This window comes from Notothenia rossii (assembly GCF_949606895.1).
Source record: "Notothenia rossii genome assembly, chromosome: 4".
Lineage (NCBI taxonomy): Eukaryota > Metazoa > Chordata > Actinopteri > Perciformes > Nototheniidae > Notothenia > Notothenia rossii.
The window spans coordinates 32505965-32518053 of NC_136902.1; the positions used below are offsets into that span (position 1 = coordinate 32505965).

Consider the following 12089-nt stretch of genomic DNA (forward strand, 5'->3'; position numbering starts at 1 on the left):
TGTTAATTAACAAGTAGTTGATGGTTAATTTGTATAAAGTGCTACCTAACGTGTAAAAAGCAAATGTATTCACGGTGGTATCATTCTTTCTATCTTTTTCCACCTCATTCCCCCTGCCACTTTCCTCCCCCGCCTCCCTCCACTGTCCACAGAATGAATGTATTCCCCTCTGCAACAGCAAATAGGCCAGGAATGGAAATGCCATATTTAATATAAAAAGGTGGTTCTCTCTTACTTACCGTCACACAAACACACACCCACACCCACACCCACACCCACACCCACACACACACACACACACACACACACACACACACACACACACACACACACACACACACACACACACACACACACACACACACACACACACACACACACACACACACACACACACACACACACACGCTCCCTTGCCACCTCAGTAAGACAAAGAGTCTTTGGCTAAGCATCTCCTGCTTCCCGTCCTATTATCTGTTTTCTAAAACTCAATAATTGAACTGTTCCATTGGAATACATCATCCTGCCCACTACCACAAAGCCCCATTGCATAAACTTCTCTCCCTGGCTATTGTGCTTGAGCGTGACACATTCCCCCCCCCCTCCTCTATCCTATAGGCTCTATATCTAGCATAGTATTTGTCCAAGCGCTAGTAATGACTGCAATTTGCTGCTATTTGGTGTCCTGTGAGAAGCCTGGTAATGGTAGCATTATAATAGTTATCAGACACAGGTTGCTATTATCATGCTATGAATCTGCCATAAGCTATTGTGTCCCAACTGTACATCACAGAAAGATGAGGTAAACATTCGGAGGATGAAATGGATGGTTTTTGCTGGCGTCTAGTTGAGAGATGTGTTTATGAAAGCTTTTCTAGGGATGCCACTTTATAAATAATCCATCCATCCGTCTTCTCCCGCTTATCCGTGGTCGGGTCGCGGGGGTAGCATTTCCAGCAGAGAGCCCCAAACTTTCTTTTCCCTGGCCACATCAACCAGCTCTGACTGGGGGATCCCAAGGCGCTCCCAGGCCAGCGAAGAGATATAATCCCTCCATCTGGTCCTAGGTCTACCCCTTGGTCTCTTCCCAGCTGGACGTGCCTGGAACACCTCCCTCGGGAGGCGCCCAGGTGGCATCCTAACTAGGTGCCCGAACCACCTCAACTGGCTCCTTTCAACGCGAAGAAGGAGCGGTTCAACTCCGAGTCCCTCCCGGATGACTGAACTTCTAACCTTATCCCTAAGGGAGACACCAGCCACCCTGCGGAGAAAACCCATCTCGGCCGCTTGTATCCACGATCTCGTTCTTTCGGTCATGACCCATCCTTCATGACCATAGGTGAGGGTAGGAACGAAAATGGCCGTCAAGACCCTCTGCTTTCACTGCCACCCTTCTGGCAGCGCACCCGACCCCATCGCTGTTTCCCGTAGGTGGTAGGCCCGCGGGACGGAGAAGCGGAGGTGTTGCCCACGTTGCCTTTTAGGGCTGTGCCCGGCCGGGCTCCGTGGCAAGCCCGGCCACCAGACACTCGCCGACGAGTCCTCCTTCTGGGCCTGGCTCCAGAAGGGGACCCCGGGCTTCCTCTGGGCCGGGTATCCTCACTTCCTGTGTCGTCTTTCATGAGGTCTTTTGAATAAATAAATAAATAAAATAAAGGTCACTTTATAAATAATAACATCGACAAAAGGGAAAACAAATAAAGGAGTTGTCATTACACAATGTATACAAATTGTGCACACAGAAAGTCTTCAAACAGTGTAGTTTTCCTATGAAAGCACCAAGAGACATGGTGTTTGTGTCCTGTGTAGAAACCAAGTCAATGTTGAGTATTTTTCTGTATATGCGTGACTTCAAACTTACTTATTTAAAGCCAAAATACAATGTTTTACTTAACTTAAGAAGTCGTTTTTTTAGCATTTTTGCTTTGTTTGGTTTAATTTACCGATGTGAAAACTGCGTCCATAACACTGCGTCCATAACACTGCGTCCATAACACTGCGTCTATAACACTGCGTTTCCCTCAATACCAATATTAAAATGGCAGTGTTTTTGTTTTGGAATTAAATTGTAGTCCGTCATCCAATCTGATTCAAAGTCGGAGAATCATGAATGTTTTGAATGTTATGCGGCAAACTATCAAGCACATTTGGCCTCCTGGTGGCACAACATGATAAGCAAGGGTCCACCTCTGGGGACCATGAATGTTTTACCAAATATCATGCCAGTCTGTGAAATAGTTATGGATATATTACAGTCTTTGATAACTTGAACAGACACAAATTAATTCATCGTCACTCTGCAGGAGGGCAGCAGAGCCTGCTACCTGTATTTAAATTCATCTGATGGAATAACATATTTGATAGCATACAGTTACATGAAATCAAGGTATGCATTTGATTAATCATGCAGCGGTTGTTCAAGCAAAGGACATGAAAAGAGCCTGATTCCCTGTTTGAAGGTTGAGAATTTGAAAAAAAGGCGCATGAAGGAAGAGTTTCCACTTTGAAGGTTCCTACACTGCGGTGCCTGCAACTGCCGTTAGAATTCACCCTCACCACCTTCCAGCTCACCTGGTGTCCCCCCCCTGCGTTATTGATGTCGTACTTCACCTGACTGAGGCTGCTGGAGGTGTGCATGTGTCTGTAAGTGTGTCTGTCGTTCAGTGGAATATTTAAGTATTGAATAACTGCCCCATATCAATTGTCTCAAACTCTTAATTTGGTCCACATTGTAACTTTCTCAGGTGTATGCGTGTTCCCCTGAGGCAGTATCCTGTCTGTCAATACGTCTGTCACGAACAAACTCCTTCCCCAAGAGGAGATATAAAACATGGATGCTGATACACTGCTGCTTTATTGAGATCTAACAGACACAGAGTAGAAAGGAGTGTGCACTGGTATGATTTAAGTATTTCAAAAAGCTTTCTTAAGGGATAATTCCTCAACTTTAAAATCTTTTACATGGGTGAAAGTCAAGGTAACTCGCTGATGACAGAGTAGACATATGGTGGGTGGTGAAAATGCAAACGGCAGCAGAAAACACGTTTAATGACAGGTGTATAGACAACTGTGTTGGGCTTCTTGAATGATTATGTCCTCTCCCTCCCTGATCTCATCGTACTTTGGTTGCAGTTCAAGCAGGAGGTACATTTGGACAGCACTGTTTGATGTCCTTGTTAATACGCAAGTTCTCCAATTTCCCCAGAGATCATTAAAGTTTCATCTTATCTTAGTCATGCAGACTCACAGATGGTAGCCAGTAGAGATTTAGCGGACAAAAGGAGTAACTCTTGATGCTTATCTTGATGGTGTTATGTACAGCAATGTACAATAGCATATTCTTTGTAAGAAATTCACACATGGTAAGCAAGCTTAGTCCTTTTGTATAATCCTATCACTAGAACAGATGTTTGTTAACCCTTTCTAAGTTCATATGTAAAGAAAATATTAAAATAATACATAATCACAACAAAATCAAAAGTGTTATATTTTCAGTGTTGGAGTTGGGAATTTAAATAATAGAGTTGTTTCAACTCATATTAAGTGTCATTGAACTCCAAGATTATTATTCAAAACGAGTTGGTGTTGAAACAGGGAGTCAATTGTTGAATTCTCCAAACAACTCTAGAGTGTTGATTTAATTACCAACCCACTCTCTTCAGTCTGCGTACAAATGACACGACTTTACACATTGGAAATGCGTGCAATAGATATGCAGAAGTCCGATTTTGCGTGCATATGATACGCTAACAGTTCCCATTGAGTTCTGAGGCCGAGTTTTGCGTGATACGCCATGTTTTGTGCCTGCACCACTTCTTTTTGTCCGGTTGGGTCTTGGTAGACCGGAAGCTGTGTGGTTCATAAAAATATATGTTCTTACTCAATATCAAGCCATGATTATTGTTTTTATTTTAAGTCGTATAATGTCGGAATCTTTTTGCCGTCTGTGAGGAAAAGAAACGGGGCTCAAAGTCTCAGAATACTGAAATCTGTATTTTTTCAATCTTTTTTTCCTTCCTTCGTTATTATTTTCTAAATAACACACTGTTATTTACTCAACAATAGCACACAATTATCCTTGTTTTTATTTATTCATTTAATTCTATAATCTTGGGCTTTTTAGCCATTCCTCAGGAACTGAATTTCAAAATAAAGTCACCAGAAACAGACGTAGGCCTATAAGGGACATTTCAAGCATCATTGCGATACACACCACAGACCCACTGAACTGATTACCCAAGATCCTCAGCTTGAAGCTCGGTGATTGGATTTTTTAGCCGCAATGCACGTTGGGATATGCTGTTAATGCGATATGAAATCCGAAAAACATTTCAGAGTTTAGGATGGCCGAAGACACTATACTACAAATGAGTGATCAGGAGGCTCAATCTTATTTTTAAAGTGTTTTTACAATAAGTAAAGTAAGTAAGATTTCTGAGGGCTATTTTCATTTTCTATATACCTTTTAGTATTTTGAGCTGCCTGCATGTGTCAGTGTTTCCTGATCCACTGGATAACAATACATATACCTATATATATACATATATATATATATATATATATATATATATCACAAAGAGATGTTTGTCAGAGGAGGTAATCTTAACCCAAGTGTGTGTTTACATGTGTTTAAACCTCTACTCTCCCCCCTCTAGCTAGCCTGGTATGCCACAGTGTGGAGTTGTAAGCAGCACCTCCAGAGCTGTTTATCTCTGATACAGTAGTCACAGTGGGCTTGTTCCCTCCTAATCTCATATTCCAGGCACAGGACACCTCCGGTAGATCCTGCGTACACCAGGCCTATATGGTATAAGCTGTTTGAAGGTGGTGTGAACAGGGTTTATGTGCAATATTAACCAAGTGTGTATTTCTATGTGTTTGTTTTAATTCCAGGTGACCCGTGTACCGGTGGAGAGCTGTGAGCAGTACAGCTCCTGTGGAACTTGTCTCGGAGCAGGGGACCCTCACTGTGGCTGGTGTGTGCTGCATAACGTGTAAGTGCATATACCGTTTGCTTTGTTGAATTCATTATGTAATTTCATTGGTTAGATTAGGTGGGCTCTCTGCAGATAATGTTAAGTTGTGACAAGTAGTATTATGTGGAGCTGCTTTGTGTGTCAACACAAATTACACAATTTGTGGTCTCTTAAGCCGTTATGTTCAGCAACAAAAAAAACTTAAAATCACTCTGTGATCTTATAGATTCATACATGTGTAAATAAATTACATTTTTTTGAATGACAAAGTCAAAGTCGTCGATATTAGAAGTCCTTCCCTCATTCTTTGTTTATGAAAATTGTCATAAATACATTATTTTCTATTACTTGTATGATGGACTACCAGCTGCCCCCTTGGTGAAATGACATTGTTTTATGACCCACTCACCAAATGAAATAAATGGGACTTCTACTGATACTCTCTTTCAACAACGATTTCAAATCGGTGCTTACTTTGGTGCACTGTATACAGTACATAGGTTATATGTGAATAGATATAAATTCACGTGGTTTATATACCATTAATCTTGCATTACATCGTTTACACTGTGAACTTTGTATGTGATCAGCCAGACAATCTAATGTAAATATATAGTAACCCAAATATTTCTAAAGTCTGCATTACCAAATGATTGGCACATAGGTACGTTTGGGTGGGGCTGGCATGATGAGCTATCAGTGTTATTGAGGTGTCAGGTTTTAAACGCCACCATGTACACCTGTGTTAAATTAATTGGATGTTACTAGTCAGCTGATAGCCAACCAGATGAATGAGCCTCTGATGGTGAGGCATGACTGAGCAGCTGGTGCCAATCAGCTAATGCCTTGTGACCGCCTGAGCTAACACTATGCCCCATTTGTTTTTTTCTCTGGCTGTGTGCTGGGCTCTATATTTGACTGTTGTACTATACTATGGTGTGTTTTTGGTTGTCTGCCATAGTGATAGCCTTTTAAAAATGTATAAATGCACTTAATCCACTGTAAACCAGTGGCACATTTTGGTTAAGGCAACCTCACGTTAAGTACACATACATATTGGTTTAATGATGGAGCCAGACCACAGTTCTATCTCCCTAATAAAGAGGCTTCTGATGGTACGAATGCCAATCTTTCTACAAACAACGTGCAATTTATCTCAACCAATAGTAACGACTAGTGTGGATTTAACATGGCAAGTAAAAGTGAACTAAATACTTGCCAAACTCTTTTTGAATGGAGTCATGACTATTGTATCTTCCACTCAGATGTTCGAGGAAGGACAGCTGCGAGCGAGCAGAGGAGCCTCAGCGTTTCACCACCAGAGTGGAGCAGTGCGTGCGACTCTCAGTCCAACCTGACACCGTCTCCGTCACCATGTCAGAAGTGCAGGTACAGTGTGTCGATGTGTCAGAGTGTCTGTGTGTGTGTGTGTGTGTGTGTGTGTATTTGTCAAACAGGTAGACGTGGAAGAAAGGAAGATAGACAGCACAAATGAGCAAGATAAATGTGAAATTAGATGTAATGTTCTTGAGTCATAGCTGGCAGTTCGTCAATCATTTTGAATTTAAGCTGAAGAGTCACATATATGCACGTATTTGAGTCGGACAATTGAAATCTTGCTAATGGCATCACCAATAGTACATTAACTTTATGTTGTCCCTCACCCTCTCCTTTCTGCTTTCCTTCCTCCTCTAGTTGTCACTTCAGGCACAGAATGTGCCCAGTTTGTCTGCTGGAGTGAACTGCTCATTTGAGGACTATGTAGAGACAGAAGGACGCATCTACGGGGGAAGGATCTTCTGCCTGTCCCCTTCAAAAAAAGAAGTATTGCCCATCACTCGAGACCAAGGTAAATAAAAAAATTTCTAAACCTAACCAAATCACATCATGTGCATCGATTGTTGAATTGTAGAATTATGGTGTGGGATCACAATAACTGACTTTTACTATGACAATGGTGCTCTGTTGTGGAATCTACCTGTTGCTAAAGGTCCATTTTGAGAATGAATTATCATGTTATTATAATCATAGGAGTGTGTAAAATAAATAAATGAATCTACAATTTGTTAAATAACGTGGAGATAAGAGTAAATGTCTTTATTTTATGTTATTTTATCATTTATTTTCAGAATCAGAGAAGTTAACTAAATATACTTTTTATTTTGTAATTTTCAATTGCCCCTTTTTAAAAAGCTTTTTTTCCCCTATTTTCACTTTTCATAATTCTTCAGAGTTAATCAGGTACCCCCTTGTTTCTCTTAAGACGTCAAGCTCAATAGCCTTAAATTAACCGGTAAGCTTGAGTTAGCTAAATCCACAAACATGATAAAGATTTTTGTTTTAAATAACTGTAGGACGATGATGTAATTTAAGACACTCGAAATACACAGTCACAAAAATAAAAACTTTAACTATAGCCTATAACCAGTTAGCTGGTTAGCTGGGTAGCAAATAAGACATTGTTAAGCTAGGAGGGAGCATGGCGATGTTTATTTTGACTTTGTGTCAATAAACTGCAGTTGCTAGAAAGTTGATTCATAATTACTTTGATATTGTTGTCACTTTAGCTAACTGGCTACATTTGTTAGCATTTAACATAGGCTATTTATTTATATCTTTCCGATTGGGGCATCATATACTCGTTGCAGTAAATAAGTTAGGCTAACACAGTTGTGAACTTGGGAGCGCTTTAGGTTCACTGGGTTTCTCGAAGTTGCACATTCTGAATTTGTTATAGTTTTGTCACATTTCAGGCTCTTAACTTTTAAACCTTTGTCTTAGAGAGAAAAAAAGGCAGTGCATCATTATGTGTTTCTCGGTTGAACAGTTTCTTTTGATGGTGTCAAAAATAGAAAGCTTGCTTCATTCAGCCTGTTCATTCAACTGTGAGAAACATGAGTCAATCTGCTCCTTAAATGCATCCATTTCTTTGTGATTATTAACATGAGAAACTGCTGATTCACTAACTTAATGCACAAAACCCATAAATTCATATGGACAGCTGAGCAGCTTCCCTTTTAAAATTCTATTGACTCAGCTCTAGGCTCTGCTTACTCTCCAGCCGTTATATTATGGCTCCAAAATGTCAGCTGTACAAGAACTGACAAGTAACTCCAAAAATGAGGCAGTTAACATTTCCGAATGTATTGCCTGGGCTTGGGCCTGATCCTGGGTTCATGAAACATTTTCCATATACTGACTTTATAAGATAACTGTTGTACTCAATAGAGATATTGGATGACTGTAAAAGAAGAAAAGCAATGGTTACACAGTGTTTTGTGACTCCTTAGGTGACCGACGCATTATAAAGTTGTATCTGAAGTCGAAAGAGACGGGGAAGAAGTTTGCCAGCGTTGACTTTATCTTCTACAACTGCAGCGTCCACCAATCGTAAGTATTTTTTTTTTTTTCAAAGATAAAAGTTTGTTGCTAAGTCTGCATGAAGCGGAATTAGATATGCCCTGCAAGATGCAGACTGGTGGAAAGCAGTGATCAATAGAGTGGGGACTGCGGCCCTTTCTCAAAAGCAGTAGTGCTCAAATATTGGCCTGCAAATGACTCCTGTAACGTAAAGGGCAGCATGCAACCTTTGCTAATTCATTATTCAATGTATTTAAGCTTTTTATAAATCAATTAGTTAATTAAATCTCATGCAAAAAAGGGAGTACTGGTGAGTGAAATAATACATCGATTCCTAACCATGCAGGACCTAGGAGAGCAGCCAAGCTTTCAGATCTTAAAACTCGTCAGTCGTGTTTCCTGGAAATGAATTATCCATATTTTAAGCATTGATATACTGATTGGCTTTTCAGCACTGATTTTAAAGGGAGTTGTTGTGCTGTATATGCATGGTTCAGTGTGTTGTATACCACAAATAAGGCTGGATTGAAGAATAGTCCTTTTAAAAATGCAATTTGTAGACTTTAACATTGCAAAAGCTATAATATTAAGAGGTTGTTTAATGCTTTTGGGTGTTCCCTTTCCTGTAACGGCATTTGTAATATTTAACCAGAAATAATTGTTTTTTTTCGAAAATGAAGTGGCTCCGTCTCTTAATGCCAGTGCAGATGCTCAGTTGAACCTCCACAGGAAGAGAAAAGAGGCAGGCAGGACCAGAGTGAGATTGTCCTGACAATAAAAGAAGAATGTGTTCTTAATTGACCTGCCTTGTTAAATAAAGGTTAAATGAAAATGTCATTCCCTAAATGACTCTTGGCTACTGCTCTAAAGTCGATGTTACTCTCTCTCTTCAGTCTCTGCAGCCTGGCACAGACTCACATCTCTCATTTACTGAAGGTATCTGCACTTTGTGTCGATACACCTGCTAAGAAGATGCATCTGTGGCAAACTCAAAGTTAATTGATATTTATGTTGCCAAGCATATATTGATGACTGCATTACTTATTCTAATGTTTCTATCATTTGGAATATCCCAAAGGAATGATACATGTGGGGCTTTTTTCCTACTCCTTTCTATCTGTTTTTGATAGAGACATTTGTAAAAAGGAAACGAGTGTCGACATAAGTTAAATCAACGAGAAATACAGACAAATAGTACCAATAACTAAGAACCTTAGAAACTCTGTTTGTCTTCCTTTTTTTGCATTTGTAATGCTTCTCAGAAACAATAAAGATGAAGAAAATAGACCAATAATGCTTTAAATGATAATATTGCCAAGGAAGTTAATTTTAGACAACATTTTTCCTCTATTAAAAAAGCTGTAAAGGGAAGATCATTGTGAATATTGGCCATAATTCCTGAATTACCAGCAGAGTGTGAAGTGCACTTGTTCTGCCTCCATCCTCCCCCCCTGCCTTCCCACCTTCCTCCTGTCTGCCTTTTACTTTCTCGTCTCCAATCCTGACCCTTTTTAGCCCTCCTCCTCCCGTCTCCCTTTTGTTGCCCCTCTCTCGTTCATCAAGCCCCATTTATTGCCTGCGCGCTGCTCTTGGCCCTGAATATATCTGCATATTAATAGGCCGTTGATTAGCTGTAGCCGGGTGCATGTGTGGAGATGGTCATAATGGAGTGGGCATGTCGAGAGGGCTCACCTGGGCCACTTCTCAGGGCCTCCAGGCATAGTTCAATGGCTTTGATTCATTTTGTATAACAGTGGGAACATGTGTGGAGTTTTCTGTTTGTTCCTTGGGAGTTAAAGAGCCTGCAATGTATTTGTTGTATATGTTTATGCAATGTTTGTGCAGGCAGGAAGAGTTTTCTCGTTTGTGTGAGAACATATCTGCCTATTTACTAGCTCCCCCCCCAGTGCTGCTGTTTAGCTCTTTGATGTTGGCTCTGCTGGCCCCCACAGGACTCCGCGGGACTGTGCCACTACAGTGCAGTTATCACCGCGGCAACTGTAACCTAAACCAATAAATTATACACCACTCCCCCCTCTCTCATCACCTTTTAGCCCTGAATCTTTGACATCGCCTGTAGGAAGCCGGGCGAAGGAGGCGGCGCAGTTCAACAGCAGATAATGGAGCTCTCCTCGTGGGGGTGGCAGGCGAGGGGAAGTGTAGCACATGCTCGCAACACACAGACGCAGAAGCCTGGTAGCCTGCAGGCAAGCGCCCAGACTGGCTTGTGTGCGACTTCCCACCGCCTCGCTATGAAGGTGGATGCAGCACCTGCTTCACCAGCCACAAACACACACGAGAGCAGGTGCACTCACAGTCAGGAGAACGCACAGAAAGCATATCATGCTGCGAGCTAGTCTCATACGCTGTTACAATATGATACATTTGCATAAAAAAGAGGTTTGGAATGGTTTAATTAAGCAGGGATGATGGGTCTTTTAAACAGAGGAAGAGAAACAAAGTGAAATGAGAGTGCTGTAGGAAAGAGGGCAACAAGGGACAAGGGGAAGACAGATTTAAAGTGTGAGATTGCGTCCATTGTGTCAGGAATAATGCGCCCCACACAGCTAAAAGGTTAGCGCCGCAGCCACAGGCCACCATGACCATTACAATATGAAAGGGGAGCAGTGAAAGGAAGCACTCATGGGAGGGGAGCAGCCCACGCTTGGGCCCCCATGACGGACCGTCACTTCCAGGCAGACGGTTCGCTTTGGCCCCCTGTTGACTACGTTACCCATCGGCAACTTTTTGGACATGTTGTTGGAAACAGTTTCTGTTCATTGCATCGCCATTAGACAATTTTTTGGAAACAGTTGTTGGTCCATTTTTCAATTAATGTGACCCAGCTTTAATTAAACTGCGGGTTGAGACCTACTGCTTTTGGACATTGCCGTGACAAGTTGCAATAATATGTTATAATGAGTCTTGCTCCCCTGTTGAGAATCCAAACCTCTCCTTTGGTTCCCTGTGCTGTATAACTTAATGATGTATGCTTCACTTTAGTGCCGCTCACTTTGGAGCTTTATTGGATAAAACAAAAAGACGCCTATTTATAGCTCTCGTAGCACAGCCAGTGTTATCTCTCTTCTAAACACTATCCACATGAGAGATATATGGGAGATATGATGTCAAGCCAATCTGAGCTTTTAATCGCATGTACAACAAGCCTATAGTCGCTTAAAGTACTGATTAAGATATTAAAGCTGTACGCCTTGTGCCTCAAAATGGGCCTACTTCATTTGGCTAGACACATGTTGAGTTTTGGTGGGCTTTAGATGCTTCCTAATGAGGAAAAAATCACTGCTTTATCCTTTCATTGAGCAGAATGAAATGAGCACATTCATATATGTTTGTGCGGAGCGGTTGCTCGCATATCATCAGCTTTGTTCCATCGATCCAGCTTCGCTTGAACAAAAGCTTTGAAAACGATGAAAAGGCGTTTGACCCGGCTCTGTGGCTGGGCCTTGTTAAATAGCAGGGGATATTATTGACTACATTGCAGCAGCGTAGCCACTTACCCGAGCCAGTCGTCCAGACATTGACAGCCCTACCGTATACGTCAAGTCTCCGCTGCCCAGGTGACCCAGAGGAATGCGACGATGTCAACACAGCCGACAGCTTGTGTGTGTAGGTGCCTCTCAGTCAGCGGGTGTCATGAGCAGTGTGTGGGCACATCGTCCCTGCAAACAAGAAATCGATAAACCCTGGGGTTAATAGTGAGGAGGAACTGGCTCACCAGCTCTGCTAACAAAC

General features: G+C 41.6%; 1 protein-coding gene across 1 annotated transcript in view; it reads left to right on the top strand.

Moving 5' to 3' along the window:
• The window catches only part of LOC307034774 (plexin-A1-like), a gene marked incomplete at its 3' end in the record, with an annotated part of 288778 nt that overhangs the window by 162180 nt on the left and 114509 nt on the right, over positions 1 to 12089 (top strand). The window contains exons 6-9 of the mRNA XM_079673657.1: positions 4894 to 4994; positions 6242 to 6365; positions 6672 to 6825; positions 8267 to 8366. Coding sequence (XP_079529783.1) covers positions 4894 to 4994; positions 6242 to 6365; positions 6672 to 6825; positions 8267 to 8366 — 479 coding nt within the window. The remainder of the gene's footprint in view (positions 1 to 4893; positions 4995 to 6241; positions 6366 to 6671; positions 6826 to 8266; positions 8367 to 12089) is intronic.